The sequence below is a fragment of the Colossoma macropomum genome, unplaced genomic scaffold (genome assembly GCF_904425465.1).
Source record: "Colossoma macropomum unplaced genomic scaffold, Colossoma_macropomum, whole genome shotgun sequence".
Classification (NCBI taxonomy): Eukaryota; Metazoa; Chordata; class Actinopteri; order Characiformes; family Serrasalmidae; genus Colossoma; species Colossoma macropomum.
Window position 1 is genome coordinate 1 of NW_023495531.1, and position 20666 is coordinate 20666.

The 20666-nt window shown below is 37.7% G+C and overlaps 1 protein-coding gene across 4 annotated transcripts; it reads left to right on the plus strand.

The window, feature by feature from the left end:
* Window positions 1-492: 492 nt before the first annotated feature.
* LOC118802352 (E3 ubiquitin-protein ligase DTX3L-like) lies at window positions 493-19013 on the plus strand. 4 transcript variants are annotated; one of them, XM_036562868.1, is made up of 11 exons: window positions 500-612; window positions 695-808; window positions 2064-2180; window positions 6510-6602; window positions 6682-6774; window positions 7486-7530; window positions 8828-9086; window positions 10404-10561; window positions 13477-15099; window positions 17671-17888; window positions 18057-19013. In XM_036562868.1, the coding sequence occupies exons 1-11, from the start codon at window positions 553-555 to the stop codon at window positions 18124-18126; spliced, it is 2850 nt and encodes a 949-aa protein (XP_036418761.1). In that variant the 5' UTR covers window positions 500-552; the 3' UTR covers window positions 18127-19013. The 4 variants fall into 4 exon arrangements, with proteins under 4 accessions (XP_036418763.1, XP_036418764.1, XP_036418761.1 ...); XM_036562869.1 differs by having other exon boundaries at window positions 2064-2168; XM_036562870.1 differs by lacking the exon at window positions 695-808 and having other exon boundaries at window positions 493-612.
* Window positions 19014-20666: the final 1653 nt, after the last annotated feature.

Genomic DNA, 20666 nt, shown 5'->3' on the forward strand with positions numbered 1-20666 from the left:
GTGGAGTGACCACAATAATCGGATTTCTTGAATACATGCTGCATGCCCCTGTACAGGAGCTTTTTATTGGGATAAAATCAGGCTATCCTCTTTTGTTTTCCTTGATATCCGCTAATAGCTAATGTGCTGTTAACACGGCAATTGGAATAATCTGGTAACTGCAGAAATCTTGTAATGATAGTGCTGTTAGTCTCAAGAGATGGTGCCACATCTAATATAAAATAGAAATTGAAATACTTTCTAATAATTGTTTTCTTTTGTTTATAATTTGTCAATGTGTTGGTGTAGGTGCAATGTCGATGTACGTCTACAGTGTTTACTGCAGCTTTTGTCTATACAGTTATGTTTGCATGTGGACAGATGTAGAAAAAACTAAATATGCCAGATTAATAGTGTGTACGCTCAGTAACCTAGTTACTGGGCTAAATCTCAGTATTTCTTCATCTGGCAACATCTAAATCAGTTATTAATGGTATTATTATTGAGGAGATAAGTGAATTTATTGTTTCTGCTGCCGGATTTGTAGAAGTGTAAAGCAGAGAGACGATCATCATGTCAAGCGTGGACCCACCAGAAGAAGAGAAAATGGACATTGATGAAGACACCCAAACTGTGAGTATCACTTTTGACATCAGTTATTTATAGTTTCTATCATTGTACATGCCTACTTAAAATACATTGCACATATTTGCAGCCACGTGTGTACCCAGATCTGACCCTGATACAGAGACAATACGCCCAGCAGACACCTCCACACGGGGCTGATGGCTCCCATCTGCTATATAACAGTTACAGCCCTCGTGATCAGGTGCACACTGGTTGCACAATTAGAACATACAGTCAGCATAGAATTATGAGGTTGTATCTGTGATCAGTTTTGATATACTAAAGATTGAAGATTTCACTTTCAAATAGCAGATTTCTTATGTGGTACAGTCAGCTTTCATACCTCAACAGCATTGGCCATCAGCCAATCCCAGCAAGATATGCTAATTTTTAAATCAAGTCAAGAGGCTTTTATTGTCATTCCATCTATGTACAAGTACACAATGGAGTGAAATTACGTTCCTCCAAGGAACACAGTGCAACATGAAACAAAATACACAGTACAAAGTGCAACGTAGTGCAATCAGCATCAAACTCTCATAACTGATTGGTAGCTACCCCTAAAGCAGATATTCACCATAGAATTTAATTAAAATAATTGATGTTTTATAAATAATGGCTGACTGTTTCACTTTCCATAACTGGGGTGGTCAGAAGGGTGAGAAGGGTTCAGTACAGACTCAGCTTAATATTACTACTAACCCTGTGAATTATGGTCTCAATAATGGATAATGGCTGTTAAAGTAAATGTGGAAAAGCAAAGAGCTTTTGGCATTTTATTTTCATTGTCTTAACGGTCTGACTCTGACATATTAAAAACAGAAAAACAATCATCCATTTGCAGTTGTGTTTCCTCACCATGACGCTCCAGCTCTTCCAAAAATAAAATGTATTTGCAATCCTGTTTGTCCTTAAGGATTCCTGTCAATCAAATGCTGTGGGCGGGATGTCGGGAGGGCTTTTTAGTGCAGGGCATGTTTTAAGAGGAAGTGTCAAGTCTAAACTTTGGCGGTTCTGGAGCAGAGCTAGATGCATGTCTAATACAGTACAGAGCAGCAACAGCAACCGCTGAGTGACCTTTTAACACTCGCTAACCAGCCGAGAATTATTCTGTCCAAAGTGATTGGCATGTGGAAGTGATTCTTGACCCACTAGGAGAGCCTCTGGCCAAACTTTTTCCTTTTTAATATGTCAGAGTCAGACATTGACAATGAAAATAAAATATCAAAAACTCTGCTTTTCCATCTTAACTGTAACAACCATTATACGCAGAAATGCAAAAGCAAATACACATTTTGCATTTGAATTTGAATTACATCTTAAATAATACAGCTTTTATTGTCAGTGATGAGGTTAGTAATGCTTTAAGAAATTTGAGTTTGAATTAAATACTCATATTTAATGCGCTTCTTTAAATGATGTAATGACAAATAACAAAAAGAAACTGTCTTTCACAGAAAACAGGACTGGGAGACATGAATATGGATGATCACAAGAATCCCGGTACTGGTGATCCTCAGAATACCCATGGCGGAGGGAACGATCAAAATATGAATGCAGGGGTGAGTGGCAAAGTAAGTTCTTGTTTGATAACAAAACTGAAATGATGAATAAATGTTAAAATTGATGAAGAAAGTATATACAATGTTGTGAATTCTTTTTACACATAATTGTTCTAGATCCTCAATTTATTATAAGATGAACACAACCTGAGTAACACAGAATACAGTTTTTAAATAATCATTTGATTTATTGAAGTAAAAAATCTATCCAACACCAGCTGACCCTATGTGAAAAAGTAATTGCTACCTTACTTACTCAATCAACCAATTAACCAAACTTGTTAATTGGGGCTGGGCAATTATGTCAAAATACACTTTTCAGAGCACATTGTGGATATTGTTAGTACTTAAACACTGACTAGCTACGTGTTTCTTTACAAAGAGAGCTTAAATGGTCTTGTTTAATTGGATTTAATGCAGTGCAAAAAATCTTTTTCTGAAAAAAGTTTTGATAAAACTATTGTAATTGTAAGATTATTACTATTATTATTATTATTATTAATATTAATAGCATTATATGTAACACTACAGGTTTTGCTTTGTCTGTTCCCACCCAGGCTTGATTGCTGCCAGCCCTGTTAAATCTATACATCATTTGTAAAAATCAAACTTTTCCAGCAAAAGGAATAGACTAAAACGTCTCAACAAACAGCTTCTAATTCCCTCTGTCAGCTGGCTCCACACAAAGTAGCTAAACGTTGCTTCTCCATGTTTAGTCTTTACCTTTAGCAGTACTAACTGATGATAAGATCCTAATGATCTGAGAGTTCCACTCGCTCGTATAACTGCAGCAGATTAGATAAACACGCTGCTTCTGCAGCATTAAGACATTTATAAAGCAGTAACAGCACCTTAAAGTGTATTCTGGAACAGACTGGTAGCCAGTGTATAGATTTAAGAATGGGGGGATGTGTTCCTTCATTTACTCCTGGTGAGACTCTGGCTGCTGCATTCTGAATCAGCTGAAGCTGGATTGTCTTTTTTGGGAGTCCAGTTAGGAGACCATTGCAGTGATCAATCCTGCTAGAAATAAAGGCGTGGATGAGTTTCTCCAGGTCTGCTTTAGTCAGAACATCTCTGATCTTGTTGATGTTTTTAAGGTGATAAAAAGCTGATTTAGTAACTGCTTTGACATGACTGCTCAAACTAAGATCAGAGTTCATTAGTACACCAAGGTTATGTACTAGTTCAAATCCAGAATGACAGCTAGTCTGTGCCTTTCATTGCTCTTCCCAGATAAAATAATCTCTGTTTTATCTTTGTTCAACTGCAGAAAGTTTTGTCCCATCCAGTAAGGCACTTACAGAGTGAGTCAGTGAGGCCATAGGGCCATGCAAATCTGAGTTCTGAATTCAATTAAACCGTATTGTCATTACACCAATACAGAATTGTACAGTATAAAGAAACACTGTCTGGCCACTTCTCCATGCAGTGATTAACAAAATAGAGAAAAAAGACAGTAGTGCAAAGACAAGTGTATACAGGTATGTGCATAAACAGTAACTGTAGGTTGGTTATCATCTGCGTAGCTGTGGTAAGATATCCCATTGTCTTGTAGGAGTAGGCATGTATAAATAATTTAAATGTGAATAAATAATAAGTGTGGCCCCGGAGTTGAACCCTGGGGGACACTACACGTCACTGGCACTCTCTCAGAACCATTGTTTTCTATTTCCACAAAGCAGTCCCTTCTTTGCAGGTATGAACTGAACCATTTTAGGACGGTTCCTGAGAGCCCAATCCAGTTCTCAAGTCTAACTATGAGAATTTTGGTCAGTGATATCAAAGACAATGCTGAGATCAAGCAGTAGAAGTAGAGATATTTTTCCAGAGTCTGTATTCACACGAATGTCATTAATAACTTAATTAGAGCTGTCTCAGTACTATGACTAGGCAAAAAAATTGACTGAAATTTGTCTAGAGAAAGCCAATAAGTTGCTTTAAGATGTAACGCTGAACAAGCACAGAAAGACGCTCGCGGATCTTAAAAACAACAGTTGGTTTAATGAGAGAACCAAGTCAGGGCAAATCCAAAAACAGTATCCAAAAACAGGCAAAACTCAAAAACCAGAAAATACAAAGACACAGGCAACCAGAGCAGAAAGGGCAAATCCAAAAACAACATCCAAAAACAGGCAAACGTCAAAACCCAGAAATTGCAGAAACACAGGCAACCAGAGCAATAAGGGCAAATCCAAAAGAGAAACAATTGAGAAACAGGCAATTGGTTTAGTACACAGGTCATGAAAATAGAGGATAAATGCTCAGTAACCAGTAGTGTGGCAATACCTTGCAAAGAGGAGAACAAACCAGGAACCTTTTAAGGTCTAAGGGAAATGGGTACAGGTGTGTTGAATTAGTATTCAGGTGACTGAGAACGAGGCAGAGGTCTGTGATTGGTGGAAGGGATGATGTCATGAGGATTGTTATTCTAGGAAATGGAGTCCTGGAGCGTGTTAGGCAGGGGAGGAGGACCCGGAAGCGTGACAGAAGATGATTTTTCCAGTGTAATGTAGATTTGAAATCTGATTACTTAATAGAGTTGCTTATAGATTTTTCTTTTTTAAGAGAGGCTTCACAACTGCAGTTTTAATCAGGAAAAAAACTCAACATGAGTGACATGTTTACTATCTGAAGTATGTGTGCTGCTATTGAGTGAAACACATTCTTTAAAAAGTTGGTTGGTAACATGTCAAGACTACAAGGGGAGGATTTAAGATGACTGACTGTATTAATTAAAATTTGTTGTCTTATTACTAGCACTGAACTGGAACATTTTAACCATTTTATTTTTTACTAGGTGATGGAGAGGATACAGGTTTGTAGGTGGAGGACAATGATCATGGGACTTTGGTGTCTGATACGGTTGATCATCGTCAGTGCTCACAATGAAAAACTAAATAAAAATAAAATTGAATGAAATTCAAAACTGTAGTAGCTCTGGACTGTATCAGAAGACAGGTTTACAATTAATCCAGGGAATCTAATCTAACACAGTAAAAACTTGGAAAAGAAGACTACCTCTTGAAGGGCATTAGTTTTGTCAGATAATGCTAATTTTATTGAAGAGAATTGCAAGTGGCCCTCAAGTTCTCTTAGAGTGGGTCCACTTGTTTTGATGGGAGGCCTGGGATCCCCCCTCTCTCCGAACTTTGGACTTCTAAGTGTTAAAAATACTTTTCATTTGTAAATGATGTCAGTTATAAAACGGATCATCCCAGTCCTACAATTTGATTGGCTTGCTGTTAATGTAATAATCTTGACTCTCATGCTGCTTACATAGACCACCGAGTGTACTAATAAAGTATGAACCTGATTCTCGGTTCTGTTTAAACTGAGGGGCTGGCAACTTATGTTCCTAACTAGAACTAGGCTGATCAGCTATCTAACAGGCTAAAGGATAGCAAACATGCTAAACAACTCCATCATTAATATCACAGACTTGAATTAAAGTACTTATGATATGATTTACTGTACAACTGCAATATAAAGGAATAAAGAATGACACTTGAATGTATTACATGCTTCAAATGTTCGTGTTCCAGTCAGAAGTCGCAGCAAACCCAGACTGAGTCTCAAACAGCTCCACACTCTGTACATAGTGTGCTAGCTATGGTTGTTTAAAAAATTCTAGCCTCTATAGCCAAATAGTGCATTATTTATTGAGTATAGATGTAGCTGAATCCCAGATGATTCTTAGCTATATTATGCACTGTTGGACTGCAGGATTCAGTATTTAAATTCCTACGTAGGGCACTATGTAGGGAGCACAGAGACATTTGAGATTCAGCCCCAGTGTGAGAAGAGGGGGCATCGCTGGATTGGTGCTAAATAAGACTCGCGGTGGTAATTTGGTGCTGTGCATATGTTCATTGTCAAATGCCCAAAAGTTAGAAAGTTTATGAAATAACTGCAATGTACAATGATAAGCAACTGAATGTTCTTCTACTCAGCGGTCCATGGTTGCTTGGCATTGATACCATACTCTAAAGGAACTACATTTCTTGACTGAATACTTGTTTATGATGATTACTATTAATAATAAATTATTTTCTGACAAATTGTGTTTTATCATATTTTATGTTGTTTTATAAAAGCAATAAGCCACTTGAGGCCATGCGTTACTATGATTTTATCAGGGGGAAGGAGGTTTTACTTCACTTCGTGTGGTGCCTAAGAACACCCTTCCCCATGAAAAAATCGCAGTAACACACAGCCTCAAGTGGCTTATTGTTTTAGTAACCTAAGTACTTAAAAATGTATGCCTATGCACCCGTATAACAATAGTATACTGTTTTTAAGAGCATATGTAGTTTATAGTTGGTGCGCTCTCTTTTCCAGCCCCCTGCCAGCAATGCCATTATTACACAGCCTGGCAAAGTTCAAGGAGATTTTCGTAGCCGTCCTGAAGCCTTTGGACTTACAAATACTCAGGTATGTACCAATGCAGTTGGTTTGGATAATCTGCCCAGCATCTGAATGGAAGTACAGAAAAATGTGTCTTTTTTTGTAGGTGCTCTCATCAGGGTTTCCGGATACTGCTGTGGCACAAATGAACCCACAGCAAGAACCTCACAAGAGCACAGATGCTCAAGCAGTCGATGAGGTAGGTATTACCTCATATATATGTAGATCTAGTAGTGGGCCTCTGGAAGGTCTGTAGAACTGAACCAAGGTCTTTAAAAAGATTTAATATAAAAGATGAACTGCACACTAATGGTGTCAAAAAAGCTGCAGAAAAAGGTAACCAAAAATAGGTCCAAAAACTTGCTTACACTGCTATGTAAAACTCCGCCAGAAGGCTGGTAGTGTCAAGTGAGTCCATAACATCATTACAAACGTCTTATCAAGACACACGGTGACCCAGGGGTTAAAGCAGGTGTGGAGTTACGGGACTTGAATCATACTACCAGGTGATCTGCGGGCTCTGTTTTATACAGGCAGGCAGTCTACTTGAATGTAGCCACTATGCAATCTACAAATAGCACGTCATTTTTAAAAACTGCATCATTTTTTCAGCCTCCATATATGACATATGGCATATGCTGATAGCAGTATCTCTGTCTGTCCAGAACTGAAGCTGTTCAGGGTCTGGCTACTGGGGTCTTTTTTCTGGAGCCAGCTCATACAGTCACTACCCATAGGCTGGAACTGCCCCCCCTTTTTTATTTCATAGATAAAACATTGGGTATTATAGTGCTATATTATAGTGCCCTTGATGATTCATCATTTCTAATATCTGTCATTTTCACTATGTTTCAGTACATATTCTATGTCATTTCTTATTTAATCCTGCCTGTTTCTTTTTTAATTGCAGGACTTACATACAGCAGATGCTGCAGGGGCAAAAATAGATGATGGGGTAAGAAGTGCCAATGTGACAAAAAGTGATTCGGTCCCTCCAGTTGCTACCCAGGTTAATGTCAGTGTAGAGTGGACACAGCCATTGCCACTAACATATACAGCGCAAAGTGCCTTGGAAAAGTATTCCCTCACTCATTATGTTTTGCATATTTAGAGTTATTGTTTTAGAATTACAGTTTTGATACATTTAGGCAATTTTATTCATCAATCCAAGCTCCAAAAAAGAGAGAAGAAAGAAAATGAGAAAAAAGCTCACATTCCCATCTGAAACAGTTATGGAGCTGAGACCGCGTGGATTGCCTGCATGGCGCTGCTTTGTTAAGGTTAACTGTTCTGACATATTTGACATGATTCAGTGAACATCTTGTGTCTCTGTGGTATTCCAGCCTCCTCTTATCATCTGATAATATAAAGCGCTCCATGCGATTTCTTTCTGATCTTTTGCCTTAAGTGGCCACATCAATAGTGGTGCAGTTTGAGCTGGCATCTTGATTTAAATCTATGAGGTGTTCAGATAAACCAGTTGTAATTTATTTAGTTTTAACATTTCCATCAATACATTTCGACAAATGGAAATATGTTCTACACTGAACACACTTCTGCACATTTTAGTACACAGTCATGTTTATGTGCTGAGATTTATACGTTGGGAAAATAAACCAAAAACGTGGCCTGTGTAAATGTTATGGCACATTATTTTTTCAAAAATGTTAACCTCTATTTAACTATTTAAGGGCGTTCTCTGTAGAGGATGCTATAATTTCACTCAGAAAATCAACAGAACATGCAGAATGACAGAGGTTGTTCATACTTCATACAACTGTGTAAAGAACTACTGGCATAATTAAATCATAATTTTTGATATATTTATATGCCATATAGGGCAGCACGGTGGCGCAGTGGGTAGCGCTGTTGCCTCACAGCAAGAATGGCCTGGGTTCAATTCCCGGCTGAGCGACCAGGGTCATTTCTGTGTGGAGTTTGCATGTTCTCCCCGTGTCTGTGTGGGTTTCCTCCGGGTACTCCGGTTTCCTCCCACAGTCCAAAAACATGCAGTTAAGCTAATTGGACTCACTAAATTGCCCCTAGGTGTGAGTGTGTGTGTGTGAATGTGTATGTCTGTCTGTCTGTCTGCCCTGCAATGAACTGGCGACCTGTCCAGGGTGTATCCTGCCTTCCGCCCAATGACAGCTGGGATAGGCTCCAGCACCCCACCATGACCCAGAAGGTTAAGCAGTTTAGATGATGTATGGATGTATGTATATGCCATATATAATACTGCTTGTTTTTTACAGGACAAAAATGCATCAGGTGATGCAGGGACAACAATTGGTGTTGGATCCAAACCCTCAGCCCCTCTAGACTCTGCAAAGGTTAATATCAAAGTGGAGTGGACAGAGAAGTTTCCAGAAAAATGGAAAAAACATCTGCAAATAGCTCTTCAGAGTTGGTTCAATAAACTGTTCGAGCAGATGAAAGAGACCTGCACTGTTTTGAACCTTCAACTTCTGGCTGATCAGCATCAAGCAATGGTGGAGATAAGCCCGTCAAAGGGTGAGAACTTTGAATTACTGACATGGTACAAAATATAAAATATACATGCAAAATATACATGCTTATTGGAAAAAATGACATGGTGTCTGATTGAAACACTTTCTTTGGGATACAGCCTGTTCCATAACATCAATGTTTCTATTCTCATCACTACTCATTTTCTGCTGGTCTTTAGTGAGGGGCGATATTAATAATGCCACATCAAGTTTACAGCTATATAAAAGTACAAGATGATATTTAAGTTTGAATGAACATTTTTTTAATCATTTTTGTTCATTTGTTGGGTCTTCTTTTAATTGTTTTGCTATTTTTGTTGCAGTTGCTGTCGTTGTTGTTTATTTTTCTTTCTTTATGTCCTCCTTCTTGGAAGAGACCTCATAGATGCCTATATGCATTATTAATAACAAAGTACTATAGGTCCTCCAAAAAGTGGGGTGGTGGTGGTGGGTTTAAAAAAAGTACATTAGTATTAAACAGTTAATAAATTAGCACTAATAAAGTTTATACATCAGCATTAATATTGTTAATAAGTAGTCACTAAAAAAAGTTGATAATTTATCATAAAGTAAAGTAAAATAAAGTAGAATTAAAAAGTCAAACTGCTTGGCAACAGGAACGCTAGTTTATGGGCATCATATCATGGATATAGTGCTTATGACTTAATATATTTAGCACAACAATATCAGTGAAACAGTGATAAAAAAAATAATAGCATGCTATACCGGTACCAGAAAATGTATCTCCCAAACATAATACTGTCTAATCTCATGATGTTTTTGTGATGTTTGTATATAATCATTTAATATTTGATTGTGTTTTATGTAAGCATGTAACTATACATAATTTGTATTATTTTTGTTATTTATGTAGTTTGATGTAGTGTGTAAACATTGTTCAGGTTTCACTTCCCAGTCCTTACAGGCCACATAAGGAAACTATGTGATACTATGTGGAAATTTTAAATTCATTCTTTCTGTGGAGTCATGAGAAAATTTACATATATCAGCCAATTCAGCCTACAGCAGTTTAGCCCCGCCTGTTCACACTGAAGTTGCTGAGGCACAATACAGGGCAGGAAATCAGAACAGAGCTCATTTACATATATGAATCTCAAAGGCGTAGTGACAAAAACAGCCTGTTTAAAAGGGATAAAGAGGGGTTGAAATGTGGTCACGTAAAAATTAAATTATGAATGGTTTTGGTACATAAATCCAAATATGGATCTCAAGGATAAAAAAAAAAAATGTTATAATTCACTTCGTAATTACTAACCCATATATAAATGCTTGCTTTTGTTTGATTTGTCTTTTGTTTTAGCTTTGGACATTTTAAGGACACTGAAAATTGGATCTTTAACATTCAAGGAATTAAAATGTAGCACTATAGTGCACTTTTTGGTGGATGAAACAAAGTCTTTGAAAGAGCCACCGAAGTCAATCCCCACAGTAGAGGAGGAGAAGGTGCCTGTCCCAGAGGTAATTTGTGTTTTTGGATTATTATGCAAGACATTATATATCTTTATTATTTTTGTTTCCTAATTTTCTCAGTACTTTGTGCCTCCCTTAATGCCAGGGCTTTATTAACCCAGTTGGCTGCATGAGTTTAGGGTGTAAAGTCAGCCTGATCATGTGAGCAGAGAGGAGTCAGTTTTCCCTTGATTCAGTGGCTTATATGTAAACAATATCATTCAGTTTGACATTCCTGGTCAGATTCCATGTTTCTGTTGATTTTCTACATGTACAACCCCATTTCCAAAAAAGTTGGGACATTGTGCAGAATGTAAATAAAAATAGAATGCAATGATATGCAAATCATGTAAAACATATTTTAAAAGGAAAATACTATAAAGGCAACATATCAAATGTTGAAACTGAGAAACTTTATTGTTTTTTTTAAATATATATGCCCATTTTAAATTTGAACAACACGTTCCAAAAATGTTTATCACTGTGTTTCATCACCTCTTCTTTTAACAACACTCTGTAAGCGTTTGGGAACTGAGGAGAGCAATTGCTGTAGTTTTGAAAGTGAAATGTTTTTTCGTTCTTGTTTGATATAGGATTTCAGCTGCTCAACAGTTTGGAGTCTCCATGTCATATTTTTCATTTCATAAGGCACCAAATGTTATCACTGGGTGATAGGTCTGGACTGCAGGCAGGTCAGTTTAACACCCAGACTCTTTTTTTATATGATGTAATGCTGTTGTAATACATGCAGAATGTGGTTTGGCATCGTCTTGCTGAAATAAGCAAGGCCTTCCCTGAAAAAGACACAGTCTGGATGGCAGCATATGTTGCCAAAACATGTATATATTGTTCAGCATTAATGATGCCTTCACAAATGTGCACATCACCTATGCCATGTGCACTGATGCACCCCTATACCATCATAAATACTGGCTTTTGAACTGTGTGCTGATAACAAGCTGAGTGGTCTCTAGCCTGGAGGACTCAGCATCCATGATTTCCAATAAGAATTTCAAATTTTGATTCATCGGACCGCAACACACTTTTCCACTTCCCCTCAGTCCATTTTAAATGAGCTTGGGCCCAGAGAAGGTGGCAGCATTTCTGGAGCCTGTTTATATATGGTTTCTTCTTTGCGTTTTAGAGTTTTAACTTGTGTTTGTGGATACTTTGATGAACTGTGTTCGCAGACTGTGGTTTTCAGATGTGTTCCTGAGCCCATGCAGTGACTTCCACTACAGAATCATGTCTGTTTTTAATGCAGTGCCGCCTGATGGCCCAAAGATCACGGCCAGCAAATAGTGGTTTTTGGCCTTGTCCCTTACATACAGAGATTTCTCCAGATTCTCTGAATCTTTTAATGTTATTACGTACCGTAGATGATAAAAAAAGCAAAAGTTCTTTGCTATTTTATGTTAAGAAACATTATTCTTGAATTGTTGCACTATTTGCCTGTCCAGTCTTTCAGAGTAAAACCCCTCCTCATCTTTACTTCTGAAAGACTCAGCCTCTCTGGGATGCTCTTTTATACCCATCATGTTATTGACCTGTTGGCAAATAACCACCAGGTGTTTTTTTAGCATTACACAACTACACCAGCCTTTTGTTGCCCTGTCTGAACTTTTTTGGAACGTGTTGTTGGCATTAAATTCAAAATGGGCAAATATTTTTCAAAAAACAAAATTACTCAGTTTCAACATTTGAACACACTTCTGCACATTTTAATGTACATTTACTGTTTATTTACTGGGTTTAACATATTGGGAAGAAATAAAACATGCCGTAACTTTTGCACAGGCCACATTTTACGTTTTATTTTATTTTAATAAATTCATTGTGTATTAACATGTGCGGACATGTGTTCTTTGTAGAGAATGTGTTAACTTATCTTTGCTTAATAAAACATGTAGTTTGACCAGGGGTGTTCAAATTTTTCCGTTCTACTGTATTGTGGAAAATTATATCACAAGATGCTTTTCTGAGTATGTGGTCAGTATAGAACATTGAACTGCTGTGTGAAAAGATTTACTCAAATTACAGAGAGCCTGTAAACAACAACAGAAACAACAATCCAACATACATTCACAGTGGGAAACAGTAGGAATTTTTTTCCCACACCAGAGTTATACACAAACAGTGCAGATGTTCCCAAAAAATGTCTGCATCACTTGAAACGTCCAACAATGGATTCAAACCAGTCCATGTTGAATACATTAGATAGGCTCACCCGTTCTTGGCAGGAGGGTGTAATGAGCTTAACTAAATGGTCAGATCCAGTGGTACCTCAAGGCGACCAACTGAATATCCTGTATCTGGCCTCAAGATATAAAGGCATCATCAGAGGTTCAGGGCTCCATGATGCAGGTCCCTCACTATCGTGAAATCTCATTTTGCTTTAGAAGCTGCTGCCGTAGACCCCTCTCCCCTGACTAAACACTCACCTTGTGTGGATCTCATATGTTAAATAGTGTCCTCCTTTCCTTACATCATTTCCTCACATCTCAGCTCCTCCGTCTGAGGACGCAAGGAAGAGAAGCAAGGATAAGAAGGACGGTGGAGTCAGTGCCGAACTTGTTTGTCAAATGTGATATCTTTCACTGAAGTGTCACTTTTATCACCTTTACTGGGCTTAAAGGATCTGCATAGATAGTATATTGATAGTGATAGTAAATACCTTGCTGACTACTTAGGTATTAACATCGGGTACTGATTGAGTATTGGAATAATTTAGTCGAGACCATAAAAAATTAAAAAACAAAAACGATACTTGGCCCTAATCAGTATCCATTATTAATGAAGTACACCCTTAGCCCACATTTGAAGCCTGTGGCTCCATGTCTGTCAGCATTTTAAATTTGCTTGTTTTATATATACATTGTGACTGTCTTATTACTAATTATAAACCTTATTTTCCATGTTTTTAGCTGGACATGTTTTTTACTGCTTTCATGGATTTAGACAAATGCCCCCCAAATATTCAAACAGAACTCAAGAGAAGGTTTGGAAATCCTCAGTTTGGAAAGAATTTGTCATTTTCAGGACCTTTTCACATAATTGAGAAGAACTACAGAGAATTTTGTGGCATCATTAGAGCATCAGAAACTGGGATGGCTGCTGCTGCTGCAGTGAAAAACGATCTAAGTAGAGCTGAGATCCCACAGCATGCTGAGAAGAGTGGAGGTCCACCTGCTTTTACCATTCCTCTCTTTCAATACTGGTACTTGAGCCATGCTTTCAGAAATGAGCTCAGCCAGTTTGAGAAGGAGTTTGGTGTTAAAATAAATGCTGATGTGTCAGTTTCAGTTACTGCTGTGGATCAAACCAGAAGAGATTCTGTTCAGGAAGCTGCTCAAAGATTTATAGACTTTTACCAGCAAAGCACACAAAACCTACAGTGTGTTAACATCCCTCAAACACAACTGGAGTCTGAAATTGTTAAAGAGGCAGTGCATAATATTCAGTCAGACCAGACTAAGATGATGTTAAACATGTCAGCTGATCAATGCCTGCTGTTTGGACCAAAACCTGTAATATCGGCAGTTCAGAAGAGGATGGATCTGGAGTCTGGAATGAAGCTTGCAGAATCATACAGCAATGGCATGACAAGTAAAATGGAGACTGACATCAGTGATGCATCAAGAAGCTGGTCTTCACAGATGTCCAGGACCTTGGAAATGGACATCAGGGACACTCCAGATTCGATTGAGATGAATAAGACGCATTGGGAACTGATGAAGAAGATTTTTAAAAAACAGATTCATGATATTGAAAAGAAATATGGAGTTGTGTTTAATGCTGTACCTTCACAGGGCTCCATTAAGGTGACAGTACACTCAGTCAACCAAGGTGTCAATCTTGAAAGCCATGCCCTCAGAGCCTTCATGCATCTCTATCAGAAAGTTGCCACATCAGCTGTTGCCTGTACATTTAAGAACCCTGCTGAGGCAAAAACTGTGGACCAGGCACTGGAAAGACTCGGCTGTCAAGACTGTTTTGTTGGTGTTCAGGAGAAAAACGATATCTGGAAACTTGTTGGGCTCCCAAAGCATCTCGGCCCTGCCATCACTGATATTGAGAAGCTGGTTGGAAAGCGTTTATTTGATGACAAGACAAAGCGATTAGTTGGTTACTCGGGAAATTTCCCACAATCATGGGGGCTTAGAGGGGGGCAACAGGGAGCAGGTGCAGTTGGGTGGACAGACGGACCTTCTCCGAACATTGGAGCACAAGCAAACAATGAGCCAGGAAAAGCTGCTAACAAGAAAGAAAGTGATAAAAGCAAAGATGATGACTGTCCAATCTGCATGGACAAATTTACTGACAAAACAAAACTGAAATGTGGCCACGAGTTCTGCAAAGGGTGTCTGCAGGAGTCAGTGAAGAGCATGGGTAAAATCTGCCCAGTGTGTAAGGACATCTTCGGGATGTTGATGGGAACCCAGCCTGATGGAACAATGGACGTCTCTACCAAAGGCTTCAGTCTCTCTGGTTACCCTCGCTGTGGCACTATTGAAATTATTTACACCATATCAGATGGCATTCAGACGGTAAGAATTCATTCTTAGCAAAAGGGTAAAACTTTATTATCCATAAGTTTATCCATTTAACACGTGTAAGCATCCACATGTATTTACAAATGGTGTATAATATGGCTATACGATAAATTGTATTTTTATTGTTATTGCAATATGAGTTTCCATGATAAACACATTGTTAAAGCGGCGATTACAGAACAGATCTAAAGTCCTCATACACGCAGCACCAGAGAGACGTCATTACATTAGCGGCACAAGCCTGCTTCTCTGCACTGGGACTGAACCTGCTCTCCCACGTGGGAGACAAGTAACTTAACCATACAGCCAAACGGCACCTACACACACTTTGGGACCTTAAAATGTCCCCATAACTCAGCTTTAATTGAAATTCAACTACAAAAGGCATTCTGGGACCTTAAAATGTCCCCATAACTTAGTTTTAATGGACATACAACTACAAAACACATACTCTGAGACCTTAAAATGTCCCCATAACTCAGCTTTAAAGGACATTCAGCTACAAAAGGCACTCTGGGACCTTAAAATGTCCCCATAACTCAGCTTTAATGGACATTCAACTACAAAACACACACTGTGACCTTAAAATGTCCCCATAGCTCAGCTTTATTGGAAATTCAACTACAAAACACACACTGAGAGACCTTAAATGTCCCCATAACTAAGCTTTAATGGAAATTCAACTACAAAACACACAAATTGAGACCTTAGAATGTCTCCATAACTCAGCTTTAATGGACAAACAACTACAAAACACTTGCTTTGCCACCTTAAAATGTCCCCGTAACTCAGCTTTAATGGAAATTCAACAGCTGCAGTAAAGGGGAAAACATGCAGCACACAGGCTGCTCAGGCTCTACTGTTTTTCTTCTAGCCAGCTTGGCTACTGAAGCTGGCTACCTTAGGTCCCTAGAGTCCTTCAGGTGAAGAGTCCAGGATCAACTAAGATGCCTAACTTCACTCAACCAAAAGCAAGAACAGCCTGGCATGTTTGATGCCACAATATGTAGCAACTGACTGTTTCTCAGTCCATTAGTGCACAAAAAATGTGCTCTCAGTTCTGATGTATGTAGTTCTTAGTGTTTCATTTTTTTATTTTGCAGAATAGTAAATGCTGCTTTTGTAATTTTGTATTTTGTTATTAGTTTAAAGAGGGGTTTAAAGAGAGGTTAGTTAGATTTCTGTTTACACATCCCAATAAAAAAGCATGGTACTTGCATTACATCCAGCCAGAGACACATTACTTTAATAGTAATTTATCGCTTCTCATATCGTCATTGTAATATCAGACAGCTTTATTCAAACATCACATTTTATGTCAATATCATGCCGCCCTACTGAATAGCATATAAACTGAGGTTGTTGTTTTGTGGGCATGGAGGGGGTGGAGCTTTAACCGTGGACAGACTTGCACTGTAGCGTGTATAAATGTTAGATATTGTTTCTGTTTTTTTCTTTGTTAGAAGACATGCGCTGAAAAAGTCAGCAAAATTTGCCGTATTGAATGATGAAAACTTACTGTCAGCAGTTTACGAATGGTGAACGAAAAACAGGTTAATGTGTATAATTTATCATTAACAATTAAAACAGTTTTTATTTAGCATTCATCTGAAAAACAAAACTCGTTGATATCTGTGGACTATCTACACTGCTATGAGAGTTTAGCAGCTACATATTGCATCAAAAGTGGCAATCATTGAGGTCCAAGCACTATGTGCGTTATGAAGCCAATAGACCCTAATTTTTGTAGAATGGCATCCATTTAAAAAAGAGATGCCTACCAAGTTTCATACACAGTGACATTTTGACCTTAGTTTGGTAAACTCAAAAAAGTCAGAATACCTAGAAAACTGTACAATTGTCGACATGACTTCTATTTGCGTAGGTGAACAAAATAATTTCTAAACAGTTAACAATTCATTTTTAGGGATTAGGGATGTTAAAATCACTAGTTTTCTCCTACATCAGACTGGTTTCTGAGTTTGTCACCTTTTTTGCACTTCTCATGGGTTTTCATGACTGAAAAAATGAAAAAGATAAAGACCAAACACACATAAAGTTTTAATTAAGAGCTGTGTTGAAGAGCTGCGTTTTCAGATGTTTATTAAAAATGAGCTCTGAGCTTGACTGTCTAATAAAAGGTGAACTGAGCTCCACAGTTTAAAAGCAGAATAACAGTAAGAGTCTGTCCACGTTTTCTGTGTTTTACTGAAGGTGTTTGAAGTTCAGTATCTGCAGATATAAGATCATAAACAGACAGACATTCAGGAGCTTTAAGGTCATTTAGAGCTTTAAAAACCAGCAGCAGAGCTTTAAAATCTCTACTAAAATATCCAGGCAGTCAGTGCAGTGTGTAAACAGGTCAAATGAGCTCTCTGTGTTGGTGTTGTGAGGATCCATGCAGCTGCATTTTGTTGTAAAGGTTGCGTTATTTTTTATTTAAATGAGACAGACATTATAGGTGCTAAAATAACACCTATAAGTAGACTGTGTATAGCAGTTCATAATTCCAAAACTGTACAGTCATTCAATATAAACAAGATCATTCTTTGTACTGTTATTTAGGAGAGACATCCAAACCCTGGACAACGTTTCTATGGAACAAGTCGCCGGGCTTATCTGCCTGACAATGATGAAGGGAGGCATGTGCTTAAACTGCTGCGGAAAGCTTTTGATCAGAAACTGATCTTCACTGTCGGGACCTCCACGACCACTGGAGCACAAAACGTGGTCATCTGGAACGACATTCATCATAAGACCAACACCAGTGGTGGTCAGCAAAGGTAAGAGTGACCATTATGAGAAAGAAGTCTATTGAGACATGCAGAATCTTTCTAAAAATCACCAAATCAACCACAAAATGAGGCCATTAATTGCCTTATTTGTGTTAAATTCTGGCACTATGAAAAAAATGCGTATATCATAGACTGAACTCTTACCTCTTTCCTCAGTTATGGCTATCCGGACCCCGACTACCTAAAGAGGGTGAGAGAGGAACTGAAAGCAAAAGGCATTGAGTGAAGATTAAAAATACAAAAGTATATATAACTCATATTCATATGTTTACCTTATTTTCTAGATATCAAATGCCTAATAAGATGAGTCACTTAATTTAGTCTTCTATATAGATTTAAGAGAATCTTAGGAATATTGTGTGGTTATGTGATTACTATATTTTCAACTCAAGACATTTGATGATCATTCAGTACAGTTGTTTTCAAAAGTGAATGAGCGAGTGCAGTTGTATGTGAAAGTTTGGCGCCCCTGGCCAAATTATATATTGTTGATTTTTGAACTGAAGAGAAGTTACTACAACCTCTACAGTAAACTGTTTGAAAAATGTTTTGGATCATAAGCCAGTCATATTTGTTATATTTGCCTCCAGAATTTGCTCATAGTTAGCACAATCCATTCTACCAACTACCCCTGTGCAATGTTGAGTCAGTGGTAGCCATTCAACATCCAAGCATAATATTTCCAGGGGCGACAACACAAATGTAGCCATTTTATTTACTATGCAAAACCACCAGTGAACCTACACATGTCTTTTGAGTTTTATATGGAATGTTGATGATGGGAAAATAGTGGAAAATCTGAAATAATACATTTTCTTTGCGGACCATTTTGCTTCGCAATGTCCTACATGTACTCATACTCTATGAATGGGTTTAGGCTAAAAGCTCATCATAAAACTCAAACATCAAAAAACAATTCTGAGATTTTTCACTTTATGAAAATAAGCCAAAATCAAGCACAAGGGTTATCATGCTGCATGATTTTTCATGTTTAAATCTGATGGTGTTGTGATGTTAAATTTGAGTACTCTGCACTTTTGTAACTTTACACTCTGTAAGCTGTAATGGTGACTGGATAAAATGAAGATAAATAAAAACAGATCATGCATGAAACACTCCTCCAGTGATTATTCAGTCCTTTCTATTGTAAAAATGGCTCTAAACAAATGAACAGGCAATACCCCAAATTACTAAAATATAATGATCATTATAAAGTAGAGCCATATTCTAATATATCATAGCACCTTTGTTAAATAATAATGAATAATGTGTTTATTAACGCTGCATTATGTAAGATGTTTAAAATAAAATTGAAAGAAGTGTCATTACTGAATGAGGAGAATAAAAACAGGCTAAAATGTGGTGAGCGTGTGCTGCTGCAAGTTGCCCTGTAAACCCTGAAATAATCATTCAAAAGTCTGAGGTGTCAGGTCAGGAGTTGTTTACACCACATCATACGTCTTTACGTATTAACATCACACACACAGTCTCAAAAGGAAGGTCCGGCTCTTATTTAGGTTTCAAATGATGTCAAAATCAACATTATACTGATGAAGATATCAAGTCAAATGGCCTTTATTGTCTTTCCTTAATATAACACTTATACATTGGAATGAAATGTGGTTCTTCAGGCCCCAAACACACAACAGCAGCACATTACAACTGCACAAAGTATATATATATATATATATATATATATATATATATATATATATATATATATATATATATATATATACACATATATATATATATATATATATATATATATATATATATATATATATATATATATAAAGGTATATAAAGATATTGGGACACACCTCTTAATCATTAAATTCAAGTGTTTCATTCCTGGTGTAAAGCATGCCGCCACTCGGCTCTGGAGCGGTGGAAACGTATTCTGTGGAGTGATAATTCACACTTCTCTATCTGGCAGTCTGATGGATGAGTCTGGGTTTGGTGAATGTTAGGAGAACATTACCTGCCTGACTGCAACTGTAAAGTTTGGTGGAGGAGGGATAATGCCTAGGCACCTTAGTTCCAGTGAAGAGAAGTCTTAATGCTTCAGAATACCAAGACATTTTGAGCAATTATATGCCTCCAACTTTGAGGGAACAGTTTGGGGAAAAATCCAACTCAACTAAATCATTACAAATACACTTGTAATACAGCAAAAGAGCTCAGATCCAATGCATGGAATGCTGCAACATAAGTCATGTAAGTTTAGGGATGACCCTTTACTGTTTCAGCAGGTCAGTATGCCCCTGTGAGCTCTATAAAGAAATGGTGAGTTTGGTGTGGAGGAGCCTAACTAGCCTGCAAAGAGCCCTGCACTCATGAAACACAGAACAGGCTCTTGCATGTGAATGTGTTAAGCTGATATTAACTGAATTGATCCATGTTTAAAACAAACATAACAGGTAATATCAAACATAGTTTTGATATTGCCTAATTTTCCAAGTATTAAATGAGCTGAAGTCAATCAACTCAAATAAAAGAAAATGAATTGTGTTTTTCAAGCCCTCACAGGATTTCCACCAGGACTATTGAGATTCATGCCCAAATAAATGCAGTCTGTCATGCTCAAAATACAATATCCCTCACATCACTCAACTATTTTAAGTTAGGGAGACTTTTCTGAAGATTTCATCTGTTCAAATGGGATCTTTGAGTTAAATCAACACACTAAAATTCACTTCAGTCTGTTGCTATTAGCAGAAGGAGAGATTGGTGCCGCTAAGACAAGACTTTATTAGCTCCTGG

Bases quoted from the DNA above. Each gene is read 5' to 3' on its own strand.
- LOC118802352 (XM_036562868.1), top strand. From the start codon at position 553: ATGTCAAGCGTGGACCCACCAGAAGAAGAGAAAATGGACATTGATGAA. The intron at 6,603-6,681 runs GTATGTACCAAT...CTTTTTTTGTAG, and splicing joins TTGGACTTACAAATACTCAG to GTGCTCTCATCAGGGTTTCC. The intron at 6,775-7,485 runs GTAGGTATTACC...TTTTAATTGCAG, and splicing joins ATGCTCAAGCAGTCGATGAG to GACTTACATACAGCAGATGC.